We start from the raw sequence: 14,367 nt of genomic DNA on the forward strand, positions 1-14,367 counted from the left end.
AACAAAGGTATTATGTCCATCTACAACTAAAAAAGAAACTCTTAAAAAAAGAAAGAAAGAAACACCAAGCCTGATGTGGTGGTATGGCACATGCAAATAAGCCCAGCAACCCAGAAGTCCAAGGCAGGAGAATTGCAAGTTCAAGGCCAACTTAGCCAGACTTTGTCTCAAAATAAAAACTCAAAAAAGGGCTGGGGAATATAGCTCAGTAGTAGAGCAGCCCCCACTCCCAACCGTATTATACCCAGAAAAAGATAAAAAAGTCAGAGGCAGTGGCACTAGCCTATAATCTCAACTCCCCGCCACTGGAGAGGCCAAGGCAACATCATAAGCTTCAGGACCACCTGGACAACTTAGTGGGATGCCAACTCAAAATAGAATTTTAAAATGAGCTGGGTATGTAACTCAGAGGCAGAATGCTCCTGGGTTCAACCTGATTGTACCACAGGAAGAAAAAAAAAAATAAGAAAAAGAAATCCATAAACTCATCAATAGCTCTTGTTCTTCAACCCCTGGCAATCACTAATCTTTTTGTCTCTATGAATTTGCCTACTCTGGACATTTTACATAAACGGATCAATACCATATGCAATCTTTTTGACTGGCTTTACCCAAGATTCCTGATCTTTTAAAGATTCACTCCCGTTGCAGCATGCATCAGTACTTCAATCCTTTCTATATCCAAATAATATTTCACTGTATGAATATACCATATCTTGTTAACCCATTCATCAGTTGATAGACATATGGGTTACTTCCATTTTTCATTATGAACAACGGTGCTACCAACATATGTATAAAAGTTTTTATATGGACATGTTTTCAGTTCTCTTGGGCATATACCTAGGAATGAACTTGTTGTCTCATACACTAATTCTATGCTTAATGTTTTGAGAAAATGTCCAACAATCTTCCAAAGCATTACATCATTTTACAATCCCATCAATGATGTATGAGAATTTCGCTAATAACACTTTCAACAAATGATTTTGTCATACTTCCTAACTGAAAAGAGAGGTGTGCCACCATTCTATAAAGACAGCCCCTTACTAAAAATACTACATTAATAAAACTGAAACACATTTCTGGCAGGAATACAGAGAATAAAATGTTACAAGTTCAAATACATTAAGCAAATGCGTTAACTTCTCAAATCTGCCTTCGTTATCTGAAAATAGGGATGCCGTAATGACATTTAACTTGTAGTTGCTGTGAACATTAAATAAAACAATCCACGGAAAGATGTTTACGATATTGACTATTCGTGATTCGATCCAGGGCAAAGCTTTAGGAGCAAAGGGCTAAATGCTCAGATTCCCTCCCCCTCGTTCAGGTTCCTTCCCACCAGCGGGAGGGGTTGCTGAGCGACAACGGGGGCTGCAGTCACTCTAGCCACGCAGGATAAATTGTCAGAGCTCAAGCAGAGCCCTGCCATTCCATCCCAACATCGCTCCGTGGTGACAGATCCCCAGCCTGCTACTGAGCTTAGAAGTCAGCGCATGTTGTTTTTTCCTTTCTTAATGAAACAGATACACTTATTGCAGCCGAAGCAGAAATGGAGGGGCAAAATGAACACAAGCATATTCTCCCACCTATGTTCCCAGTCTGTCTCTCGTCTGTCTCTCCAATCCATCCCCATAAGGAAAACAATTATGAAACCCGAGCCATTGCAAACCTAGAGGTACAAAAAGCGCAAGGACCCTCGCCTACTCCGGCACCAAACACCCCTATCGGATCCACCAAGCCACATGTTTCAAAGCTTACCTGGTGGCTTCCTGCAGCTCGACCCGGCTCCGGCCAGGCGCCCCCGGAGGGATAGTAGCCATCTCCACCTCCGCCTTCTCCGGGCCAGGTGGTCTCAGGCGGGCCGCCCCCGCGCACCCGCCAGGAAATGGGAGGCTGGGGAGGTTCGGGGCGAAGGGGAGGATATATGGGCGGGGGAAGGTGCACTGGCACATCTCCACCCCCAGGCCCGTAGTAGCGACCATAAGACGGACCGTCACTGGGGCCGTAGCCCGAACGCCTCAAGGCCGACATGGGCTCCACTGCCCCGAAGCGCTTCCCGCCCCCCACGGCCAACCCATTGCGCAGGCGCCTGCAGGCGAGAAAGAGTGGAGAGCAGTAAGAGGGGTCGGACGATAACAGCCAATCCCAGGCGCTGACCCGCCCCTTTTGCCGAGTCCTGAACGTAGAAGACGGCAGTGACTCCTTGGTCTCGAAGCAGGAAAGCAAGAGGCACCATGCTCCTTACACTAAAGGAAACATTTTTCGACTCTCTATCCAATCTAGATCCTTCATCCTAATTTCTCCAGGATGGGGAAACGGTACCCCGAACTCCACCGTCCGGAACCGCACGACTGCCCCACCTCTTCCGGGGGGCAGGCACGTGATACCGGAAGTGGGTGGGGTAATATGAAGGTGCTTCCGGCAGACTCCGGCGGCTGAAAGCCGGGGCAGAAGTGGTGGTCTGGAAAGAGACTTTCCTGTCCCGGTCCCGCCAAGGCGGCGACTGCGGTGGGGAAAAAAGAGTCATTGGACACGCTGGCCTATCGCCGCTGAACATTACAGCCTCATCTCAGCTCAAAATGAACTATATGCCCGGCACCGCCAGCCTCATCGAGGACATCGACAGTGAGTAGCTCATTTCCTCCCGGTGAAGCCTGGAGTGAGACCCTTTCTCTCCGGAACACGGCCCTCTTTGGAGGGAACTTGTAGAATGAGTCCAGAGCTGGGGGCAGTGTGTTTGAGCTCATTTCTGAGTGTTCTGCCTTGAAATTCTCCACAGCCACGGGACCCCACCGCTTGCCACCCCCTTGCCTGCTACCTCAGTTCTGCTCCTCGCAACCTTCACCAGACCTAGGGCTGGTGAGCCGCAAACTGTTGAATTTATTTTTAGTTCCAAGGGTCGTGGCAGCCTAGGCCCGAGTACCAAAGTGGCCCAGCCCACTTGTCCCGCATCCACTGTTTCCCGCGGTAATTTCTCTAAGTACCAGGTTGTTACTAGTGGGTACATGAGAATATTTAGAGGAAGGATGCATCAAAAAATGAAAATATTAAGACCGTTTTAATTAGCAGTAAATGTAGGCTTTCTGTTCTGTAGCCATTTGCAATATTCTTTTACTATGAGGGTCATTAGCATTTTCAGGTTATGTTAATAGAGACCACTGCGAGACAACCTGTCTTTATCAAAATTTTTATCTGTGCATTATTCTTCAAGAAGTAACATTTTTATCATTTTAATCATTTTATCCGCCTCATTAACTTGTAATTGCTGCAAAATGATTTACACATTTTCAAACAAATTACAGTGATCTCTGTAGTTACCGTGCGAGTATGAAAATTAGATTGTTTGATTACATTCTCATTTTATGGTTATCTGAGATCATTTTTTAAACCCAAATTACTAATTTTGCTAATGAAAGGAAATGTAGGATAAATTGAGCCAAATATGTATATAAACATTACTCTATAAGTAGTCTACCTGTAAGGTGTAATGAAATATTCTATTTTAGTGGCTTGAGGATGCTCTTCCCTTTTGCCTTCACCTCTTGTATATATGAATCACTTGAAACCACTAACACACCCTTCCATTTTCCTAAAAAAATTATGTTTTGTTTTCAAGTCTTCTGATCTGTGCCTCTTTGTAGATTTCAGGACCCCTCTTAAAAAGTTTGAAACCACTTGATATACAGACTTTATATCACCACTCCAGAACATACCCTCTCCTCCTCCCCATAGTCTTTTTGTATTTTCACCCATTCTCTAATTTGAGTAGGAAGTATTCCTCCCTTTCTGTTATTATATTATATGTTTTCTTTCATGTCTTCTGCCTCTTTGTCCTTGCCGCATCCTTTCCTTTATATATGTTATTGTCTGTCCATCTCAAATATTTCCTCAGTTGTATCTCCCCATCAAACTTCCATCTCTTTATTGGTATCTTGAATCGTCTCGGTTTTATTCTACTTCCTGACCACCTTCTTTTTCCTCTGCAATCTTAATTTTTTGCTGTCAACACTACTGAAACTACTTCCTAAGTAATCATTCTAAGGCTCTCCTCTGAGTTCTCTCCAGCAGCATTGTGATACTATCATCACTGAATTCTTAATTCTGTTCTCTTGGTTTCCCTTTTTTTTTTTTTTTTTAATATTTATTTTTTAGTTTTTGGCGGACACAACATCTTTGTATGTGGTGCTGAGGATCGAACCCTGGCCGCACGCATGCCAGGCCAGCGCGCTACCGCTTGAGCCACATCCCCAGCCCTTCTCTTGGTTTCTCTAACTCTGGTTTTTGCAAATTTTTTCAACTCTTCTGCTCTTTACTATTCCCCAGAAGAGATTAAGAGATCTCCCAGATAGGCATTAGCTTTATAACTTCTCTTGCTTTTCTGTTAGTTTAGTCTTCAGTGTTTTTGTTTCTTATGAAGTCAAATCAAAATGGGGGGGGGGGGTACTGGGGATTGAACTCACGGACACTCAACCACAGAGCCACATCCCCAGCCCTATTTTGTATTTTATTTAGAGACAGAGTCTCATTGAGTTGCTTAGCACCTTGCCATGCTGAGGCTGGTTTTGAACTCACAATCCTCCTGCCTTAGCTTCCCAAGCTGCTGGTATTACAGGCATGTGCCACCACGTCCAATTTCAAATCCAAATTTAAGCCTGCCCCTAAAACTATTCTGACTTTAACTACTGCTCTTTCCCTTCACATCCTCAGCCTTTAGTTTAATAATAGGGGTATATAGTCCTTTTGTCCCTTTTGCTTAATTTACAGTTTTCTCTCCCTTTCCCTCTTTCCTTTCCCATGACCAAAAATTACTTACCTTTCAAGATCCAACTTAAATACCTCCTCCAGGTAAATGATATTTTCTCTGAAATCTCATGTAAGTACAATTTGCTTGATTACGGCAAGAACAATCCAAGGAATAAGACAAGTTCCTTCAAGGCAAAATCACTGCCCCTCTTTTCTACATCTACAAAGTATTTTATGCATGGCATTAAAGAAATGAATGGCTGAAATTTTGTTATCTTTTACCTATCTTCCCTTACAATGAATATTAATTCATAAGGTTGGTGTTCAGACCCCAGAATAGCTTGTATCTCTTAATAAATATTGAATTATGCTGTAGCTTATTAGGTCCTCATTGTAAATATCTGAGATGTTGCTTTTGCTTTTGTTTTGGTGCTACGGATTTAACCCAGGACCTCCCACATACATAGTGCTTGCTCTATTACTAAGCTATACCCTCAACCCAAGGCATTTTGTATTTATTGAAAACTTTTCTAAATTTTTCAATTTACAGACAGAAACTGAAATGACAGTGTGAAGGTTTAAGGGCCAAACATCAGGGTATGAAGCCAGTTAGGCTTCCTGGCTCCATACCCTGCACGTTTTTACCTCTTTTGCCACTACTGTGTTTCTCTTTTTACCACCAATCTTCAAATTTAAGTCCTAGGCTGTCCTGGCCATCCCTCTGTTTTTTCCCAGTGAATTCCATCTTAAGTCCATTAAAGAGGAAGTAGTATACTTAAACTGCTATTAACTTTATTTTCCTATTATCGTTTAAACTCACTGAAGCTGACATCTTTCATTTTAAAGATCCTTTTTCCTCTCTCCAGAAAAGCACTTGGTTCTGCTTCGAGATGGAAGGACACTTATAGGCTTTTTAAGAAGCATTGATCAATTTGGTATGTATTGATTATAGACTTCTTCTTTAATTCTCTGGATAATAACAGCCACTCATTGCATTTTTGGTGTTATTTTATGTTGAACTTTATTTATCTGCAACTTTTTCATATGTGTCTGGCATATTGGAACTGTTTTAAATAAGTATGATTAGATGATTCAAATGCTTGTATATTTACAAGCGTGTATATCTACAACTGGTTTTCACAGTAGTATTTTGGACTATTTTTTTATTTCCCCCATTAGAGGGAGCCAAATGATAGAAATAAACTCAGTTCACTGAAAAGGCTGCTCATTTGTACATTGGTTTGGGTGCCACTCTCTTCAAAGCATTTCCTGTACTGAAGGTAATCTCTCCTTGTCTAATGAAAATTGGGGAGAAGGCATTCCGTGAAGATTTTGATGGAACATTAAGCTCGATGTTTTACATATAGGGATACATTAGACTCAGGATTCTCAATCTTTGTTTTGTTTTGGTGCTACGGATTTAACCCAGGGCCTCCCACATACTTAGTGCTTGCAAGAGATGTGTGTTTCCTTCCATTTCAAGAAAATTTTCAGTTCACATCAACTTTTGTTGAACCAAAGGGATAAGGGGTATAGATCAGTGGCAGAGCTTTTGCCTGGCATGTGTGAGGCCCTGAGTCAATCCTCGATGTGCCAAAAAAAAAAAAAATATTCTAGAAGGTATGGAGGCTGGCCAGGCACAGTGGCACGTGCTTGTAATCCCAGCAGCTCAGGAGTCTGGGGTAAGAGGATCGTGAGTTCAAAGTCAGCCTTCGCAACTTAGTGAGGTCCTTAGCAACTCAGTAAGACCCTGTCTCTAAATAACATAAAAAGGACTGGGGATGTGGCTCAATGGCTAAGCACCTCTGGGTTCAATCCCAGTACTAGAAATAAATAAAGAAAGGGGGGGGGGGGGACAAAGGGAAAGAAAGAAAAGAAAAGAATGAATACCTGGGCATGGTGGCATACACCTTTAGTCCCAGCCATTTGGGAGACTGATGCAGGAGAATCACTTGGGCCCAGGAGTTCAAAGCCAGTCTGGGCCACACAGTGAGACTCTAAAGAAAAATGTATGAACGTAGATTTCTGCTTTGCTTCAAATATGACAAATATTACTACTTCAAAAAAGAAAATTAATTAATCAGAGCACTTTAAGGATAAGTAGTGAATATTGAGTTTTCTCTTGAATTACCAACTATAATTTTCTCCCAAGGTGAAAAATAGGCTTTTGCTATATCATAATTTATGGATACCTGCATTGGTTTAAACGAATCCTAAGTACTGAAACAAAGTTAAATCTTCAGTAAGGCATCATATACACATATCCACACCACAAAGAAACACTGTCTCATTTCAAAACCTAAGGTTTTAATCAGAATGGTTGTTGCCATTATTCAAGTTTTCCAAATTTCTTTTTTTTTTTTTAAAGACACAACAGCAGTGGAAAGCATTACAATTATTATTACACATTTAGGGCACAATTTTTCGTATCTCTGTATATCAAGTATATTCACACCAATTTATGCCTTTATACATGTACTATATTTTCCCTTCCTTCCTTCCTTCCTTTCTTTCTTTCTTTTTTTTTTTTTAAATACTGAGGATTGAACCCAGAGGCACTAAGCCACATCTCAACCTTTTTATTTTTATTTTGAGACAGTGTCTCACTAAGTTGCTGAGGCTAGCCTAGAACTTGTAATCCTCCTCCCTCAGCCTCCCAAATTGCTGGGATTATAGGCATGCACCACCATACCTGGCTCACTTATTTTTTTTATAGCTGTGTTGATACAAGCAGTTAACCATTAAAGGAATTTATTTTTCATAACTTATTTCTGTTGCCATTCATGGATTAGTGCAACATAATCCCAACTACTCTATTTGCAATTGTTTAAATTCTTCTCAGTGAAAGAGAAGATTATTTGAAATTTTTGTACTTACCTGGAATTAAAAAGTTTGGAAATCATGTTTAGCTGAATCTTTTCCACTCAAAATCACTGAATAGTTGAGTTATGGACCTTTATCCAATCATGTGTACTAAATATCTTCATTTTTTTCCTATACACTTATAGCTAACTTAGTGCTACATCAGACTGTGGAGCGTATTCATGTGGGCAAAAAATACGGTGATATTCCTCGAGGAATTTTTGTGGTCAGAGGAGAAAATGTGGTCCTACTAGGAGAAATAGTAAGTGAAAACTGTTAAGCTACTATGGATCTTGATATTCATACTAGTTAGGTTTCTTTTGTCTTTTCAAGAGAAAAAAATATTTTCCACATATCACTGAGTTTCTTTATCACAGGCACCCACCAAATTAGGAAAGCTACACAGAAATATTAACTTTGTTTCAGTGCCTTTGGGCATTTAAATATTTTGATCCCATGAACAAATTATCAGTGATTTTACCTGATATAAAAATATTGCTCTGGACTGGTGTTGTGGCTCAGTGGTAGACCACTTGCCTCGAATGTGTGAGGCACTGGATTCAATTCTCAGTACCACATTCAATTCTCAGGTCCATCAACAACTAAAATAAATAAATAAAAATTTTTAAAAAATATGTTGTCCTATATAAATGTGTTTGTTAATATAGAATTTCTGTGTATGTCTAATAGCAGAAAGTCAAAAAGACTTTCGATGAATGTTGTTGGTTTACAGGTTACCTATGTTAGAATATTTTGCAGTCATTTAATTGATTAAAGTGGTTTTCCATAACATAAAAATTAATTAGCAGAGTTTGAGGGAAGAACACATTGCATATAACATATTGTCCATATTTTTCAAGGGGGAAAGAGAAAAAAAAGGCTGTAGGAAAAGCCCTTCTTTTGTCTATCCTGAAAATGGAGCTCAGCTGTGATCCTTGGATCACAGCCAGGAAGGAGTACCTGTGCCAGGAAGAACAATTGGCAAGTGAAAAGTTAAATCAGCTGGGTGCAGTGGCACATGCCTGTAATCCCAAGGACTTGGGAGGCTGAAGCAGGACCATTGCAAGTTAGTGACCAGCCTCAGCAAAGGCAAGATCTGTCTCAAAATTTAAAAATTTTTAAAAAGGGCCAGGGGTGTGGTTCAATGGTAAAGCACCCCTGGGTTTAATCCCCAGTATGAAAAATACCAACAACAAAAAGTTAATCTTGATATTGCTGTGGATCTGTGTGTATTTATACTATTGGAAAACTATTTTATAAAAAACCAGAGTCAGGCGTGGTGGTGCATGCCTGCGATCCCAGCAGCTTGGGAGGCGGAGGCAGGAAGATTGTGAGTTCAAAGCCAGCCTCATCAAAAGAGAAGCAATCTGGTACACCCCTCAACCCCCCAAAATGGGCTGATGATTTGGCTTAGTTGTAAAACACCCCTGGGTTCAATCCCTGTTACCAAAAATTAATAAATAAAGAGGAGGGTGGTACTGGGGATGTAGTTCAGTGGTACAACACCCCTGGGTTCAATCCCCAGTACTGCAGAAATTGTGTGTGTGTGAAAAGTACTTGGACCCTTTTTTTTTAATATCTTCTTAAAATCTTTTATCAAGTTAAGTCTTGCTGATTCTGATTATTAGATTTTCTAAGAAAATCAGGATCCCTACAAGACTAGTTGAGCTAGGGGTACAGCCCAGTGGTTGAGTTTGCCTATTATGTGTAAGACCCTGGATTTGATTCCCAGCACCACAAAAAAAAAAAAAATGAAAAGGAAAAAGAAATTAAGGTCTGGTAACCAGCCCTGTTTTCTGTTCTTTGCCAAAGACATTGGTGTTTATTTTTTCTATTTTTATTTTGTTTTATTCAATAAAGTTTCCCAATACCTAGCCACATCTTAATTCAGTTTACAGAAGTCTTTTGAGTAGAGTGGTTTGGTTCAGAGCTAATTTTTAGCAATTGATCATTTGAGAGATAATTCTGCCAGGGTCAATCAGATTGGTTCAGAGATATGGTGGAAATAGCTAGAAATAACTAATCAAAAACTATCAGTACTGCCCAAGTACTGCAGTAAAATGTTTAAAATGCCTTTTTTCTTACTTATGAATTATTTTTGTGGTTGGCATATGTGGTTTGGTTTATCATTCCTGGCATGTTTAAGCAGCAGAAATGATCACCATATTTTATGTACAGGTTGAAATAAAGCACCTAGTACTCCAGGGAGAGGGGGTCTAGTAAAGAACTATAAAGTAGTCTGCTAGTATATTAGAAGAGCTATCCATCTCTTGATAGGTAGGATTGAGGGTGATTGGGGTGGGAGTTGGGAGGGACTAAGAATGCTTTACCACTGAATTACATTGGCGTGGGGGGTTGTTTTGAATTTTTTGTTTGTTTGTTTGTTTGTTGTTTTTGGTACTAGGGATTGAACCCAAGGGCTCTTAATCACTGAGCCTCATCTCCAGCCCTTTTTAAAATATTTTATTTAGAAATAGGGTCTCTCTAACTTAGGGCCTCACTAAGTTGCTGAGGTTGGTTTTCAACTTGTGATCCTCCTGCCTCAGACTCCCCAGCCACTGGGATTACAGGCGTGTGCTACCACTCCTGGCCCAGTTTCTGTTTTAATTTTGAGACAAGGTCTTCCTAAATTGCCCATACTAGCCTGGAACTTATGGTCCTCCTGTCTCAGCCTCTTGAGTCATTGAGATTACTAGCATGAGCCACTACACCCAGTTATAGAGGAAAGGTATTACTTTGACACCAGAGAGAAAGACTTTAATTTAAAATATTTACACATACTCTGCTTCAGTTTTATAGTGCTAAACACAATAGACACACTTTCTGTACCAGTTATGTTGGTACAAAAATGTGTCTGTGGTAGATGTAAATATATTCGAAAACAAGCCACAAATGTACTTGAAGACTCATTGTTCCCTGGGATCCATTTTGTAGGGAAAAGTTGTTTTTTTTTTATTTTAACATGTTATGGTTTGGATACTGAGAAGTTTTACACTAACCACTAGAGAAACATGGTTAAGGAATGCTTACATGATTATATAAATCAACAATCAGTTTAAAGAAATTTCCAGCTCCAAGGAAACTCATGTCCAGAAACCATTTAGGTTCTATAAACATTATATTGCTTAAGAAGTCCCTGGATTTTGCCTCAAGGATGATGGTGCACACAGCCTTAAGTAATAAAACTGATTATTGGGAAGCAGCAGCTTCTTAACCACATGAATGACATATTGAAAACCTCAAGAGGCTGTATGCCAAGAACACTACCCTCCAGTTGCTACCCACAGATTGTGAGGAAAGGTATAATTGATAATATATATTTTGTTGGGTGACGTTAACTTTGACCCAGGGCACCAGTGGCTTATATGTATGTGACTTACCCTAACTTCTCTGGTGAAAGTGCTCTGACAGTATTATTGCCTGTGAGTTTTAAGACCTTGGCAGCATGTGACAGTTAACTTGTATCCACACTAGAACAGCTATGGAGTTTGTGTATGTGTCAGTGCCTTCCCAAACCTTATCATTGAGAGTGATAGAGGAAAATAAATACGAAATGAGTGCTTTGTATAGGCTTTCCATGTTATAAACACAGTAATCCCTGTATGTTAATTCTAATTCACTATTCACAGTGAGATTCATTTGTAGCAAAGTTCTTCTGCATTTTGAAATTGTGTATCAAATGTTTATAAGATATTCAAAAATAAAAATATAAAACATGCTATATTCAATGAAAAAAGTTAGTCAATATTTGCATTTTTGTGTGTGTGTGTGTGTGTGTGTTTGTTTTTATCTTCTAAAATACAGATGCTATGGCACACACCTATAATCCCAGCAACTTTCTGAGGCAGAAAGATCACAAGTAGTTCAAAGCCAGCCTTAGCAATTTAGCCAGACCTTAAACAACTTAGTGAGACCCTGACTACAAAAAAATAGTAGGGGAGAGGGCCTGGGTGTGGCTCAGTGGTTAAACGCCCCTGGGCTCAATCCCTAAAGGAAAATAAATATTTTTTTTTTTTTTTTTTTAAGGATATTCACCGAAGTATTAACCTTTCATACTGGAAGTATGGGTAATTTTTAAATTTTTTTCTGCTTCTCTGCCTATTTTTTAAATTTCCTACAATGAGGAATTATTTTTGAAATAAGGAAAAATAATTTTTTTATTAAGCAAAGTATTTTAAAATTAAAATAGTAAAGAAATGGGGCTGGGGATGTGGCTCAAGCGGTAGCGTGCTCGCCTGCCATGCGTGCGGCCCGGGTTCGATCCTCAGCACCACATATAAACAGAGATGTTGTGTCCGCCAAATACTAAAAAATAAATATTAAAATTCTCTCTCTCTCTCTCTCCCTCTCTCACTCTCTCTTAAAAAAAAAAATAGTAAAGAAATACATTGGGACCAACCTGGTTTAGTAATTCAGCTGATCTTCTAAAGTATTCTATAGACTTGTCATAAAAGAGGAAAGAGTCTTGTGTTGTATTTTTTTCTTTTTCTTTTTTTCTTTTTGTGGTGCTAGAAATCAAACCCAGTGCCTTATACATGCTAGGCAAGTGCTCTGCCACTGACCTACTTACTTTCTTGGTCCTTTGTATTATAATTTAGAAACTCCTAATGGAAGAACCATTTATTGCTTATAAAGAAGGGTGGGAAACCAGGGTCACTGGTGCAGGCCCATAACAGCTACTTAGGCGATTGAGGCAGGAGAATCACAAGGTGAGACCCTGTCTCAGAATAAAAAATTTAAAAAGGCTGAAGATGTAGCTCAGTGTTTAAATGCTCCTAGGTTTGATCTGTAATACCAAAAAAGAAAAATAAAAGTGGGAAGGGTGGTGCTGACTTGAATCAGTATTCTCTACTTTTTTTTAGCAGGGGAGTACTGGGATGAATCCAGAGGTGTTTTACCACTGAACTATGTTCCCAGATCTTTTTAGTTTTTGAGACAGGGTCTCAGTAAATTGCTGAGGCTGGCCTTGAACTTGTGATCCTCCTACCTCAGCCTCCCAGGTCTCTGGGATTGTAGGTGCATACCACCATACCCAGCATTCTATACCTTTTACTGAGCAACAACCTCCACTTAATTAAGCTGACTTGGGAAATGAAAAAATACAATGTAAAGCCTCTTGGGCTGGGAATGTGATAGACTCTGGATTCTATTCCTTGCACCACAAAAAATAAATAAAGCCATTTTGGCCTCAGTAACTTTCTTGGATTCTATACAGTTGAAGAGATAGCTGTTTATAAGCAGCCCAAATAATTTTGTTTTAAAGAAAGGTTTCCAGGCACAGTGGCACACACCTGCAATCCCAGCAGCTGGGAAGCTGAGGCAGGAGGATTGCAAGTTCGAAATCAGCCTGGACATCTTAGCAAGACCCTGTCTCAAAAAGGGACTGGATATAGTGGCGTACACCTGCAATCCAAGCAACTTGGGAATCTGAGGTAGGAGGGTCATAAGTTTGGGGCCAGCCTCAGCAACTTTATGAGACTCTGATTCTGGAGGGAAGTAGCAGGAAGTAAAACACCCCTAGGTTCAATCCCCAATACCAGAAATAAAATAGGAAGGTGATGTAGCTCAGTGGTAGAGTACTCACTTGGTTCAGTCCCTAGTACTGCAAAAAAGAAAAGTTAATTCTTTAATAAATAAAGATAATCCTGACTAATGTGGGATTTTGGCTAACTTAAATCTGCTATATATACCGATACTGATCTGTTACCATGTTCTGGTTATATATTCTGTAGTAATGTTATCAGCCTTTTTTGTTTCTGTACTAGAAGGATATTTCAGCCATGTCACATTAATGAAAAGTAATCTGCCATAGGAATCAAATCCATTTGTTTTAGATCTGTAAGGTTCTTTATTCTCAGTCTTTAAGGGAAATTTTTCAAACCTGCCTCTTTTGCAGGACTTGGAAAAGGAGAGTGATACACCCCTCCAGCAAGTGTCTATTGAAGAAATCTTAGAAGAACAGAGGGTGGAACAGCAGACCAAGCTAGAAGCAGAGAAGCTGAAAGTTCAAGCTCTTAAAGATCGGGGTCTATCCATTCCTCGAGCAGATACTCTTGATGAATATTAAGTCATTGCTCAGAGGCTATGCTTTGGAGAATAGGGACTGTCACTGAATGAAAGTGACATCTTGGTCACCTGATACATTTGAACAGACTGTAGAGTTTTGAAAAGTCAGCTTTATTTTTCATTCTTTCACATGCAACATGAAGAAATCATGTGGGATTTTGTTTTTGTTTTTTTCTTTGTTTTAAATAACAGAATCATTGTTTAAATAAATAGTGGCATGGACTCCTTTCACACACGTCACTGTGGAGCCAGCAACCGTCTCTTTATATTGTTTTTCATATCCTAAATTAGAGTTTACAGAGGACATTTTTCATTGACTTGCAAATAAAATATGAATCTCAGAACTGTCATGTTATTTTCCAAGTTGGAATTGCCTCCAGCGATAGACAAAAATTGTTTCTACTCAGAAAGGTATAAGCAGTCCACTCACTGGGATTCCCCTTTTCATCACAATTTCAAGTAGCTGGTTACTTATGAAGGAGAATTTCATACTGATTATCTTGGGGGTCCTCCTCATATCCTTTTTCATGTTTGTATCTGATAAGAAATAAGTTTTCAAGGTTGAAGAAAGAGCTTTCATTTAAGTTTTCCAGTATCTGATTACCAATGAAGCCTCATGTTTGAGAAACAACTTTACTCTTACTTCACCCACAGCTATACCAAACCATGTTCCCATGAGATCCAACATTT

At 39.7% G+C, this 14,367-nt stretch overlaps 2 protein-coding genes across 5 annotated transcripts in view; one reads left to right on the forward strand and one right to left on the reverse strand.

Annotated features, from left to right (window-relative positions):
• Bag4 (BAG cochaperone 4) overlaps positions 1 to 2,349 on the reverse strand; it is a 28,769-nt gene extending 26,420 nt beyond the window's left edge. Inside the window, exon 1 of the mRNA XM_076852482.1 lies at positions 1,765 to 2,349. Within this exon, the coding sequence (XP_076708597.1) occupies positions 1,765 to 2,037 (273 nt within the window). The 5' untranslated portion in view covers positions 2,038 to 2,349. The remainder of the gene's footprint in view (positions 1 to 1,764) is intronic.
• A 64-nt stretch (positions 2,350 to 2,413) lies between these two features.
• Lsm1 (LSM1 homolog, mRNA degradation associated) lies at positions 2,414 to 13,887 on the forward strand. 4 transcript variants are annotated; one of them, XM_076852487.1, is made up of 5 exons: positions 2,414 to 2,631; positions 5,616 to 5,684; positions 7,758 to 7,873; positions 11,638 to 11,678; positions 13,508 to 13,590. In XM_076852487.1, exons 1-5 carry the CDS (start codon positions 2,586 to 2,588, stop codon positions 13,563 to 13,565), a joined length of 330 nt encoding a protein of 109 aa, XP_076708602.1. In that variant the 5' UTR covers positions 2,414 to 2,585; the 3' UTR covers positions 13,566 to 13,590. The 4 variants fall into 4 exon arrangements, with proteins under 4 accessions (XP_076708602.1, XP_076708600.1, XP_076708599.1 ...); XM_076852485.1 differs by lacking the exon at positions 11,638 to 11,678 and adding an exon at positions 12,875 to 13,043 and having other exon boundaries at positions 13,508 to 13,581; XM_076852484.1 differs by lacking the exon at positions 11,638 to 11,678 and having other exon boundaries at positions 13,508 to 13,887.
• The last annotated feature ends 480 nt before the right edge of the window (positions 13,888 to 14,367 follow it).

This window comes from Callospermophilus lateralis, chromosome 4 (genome assembly GCF_048772815.1).
Source record: "Callospermophilus lateralis isolate mCalLat2 chromosome 4, mCalLat2.hap1, whole genome shotgun sequence".
Classification (NCBI taxonomy): Eukaryota; Metazoa; Chordata; class Mammalia; order Rodentia; family Sciuridae; genus Callospermophilus; species Callospermophilus lateralis.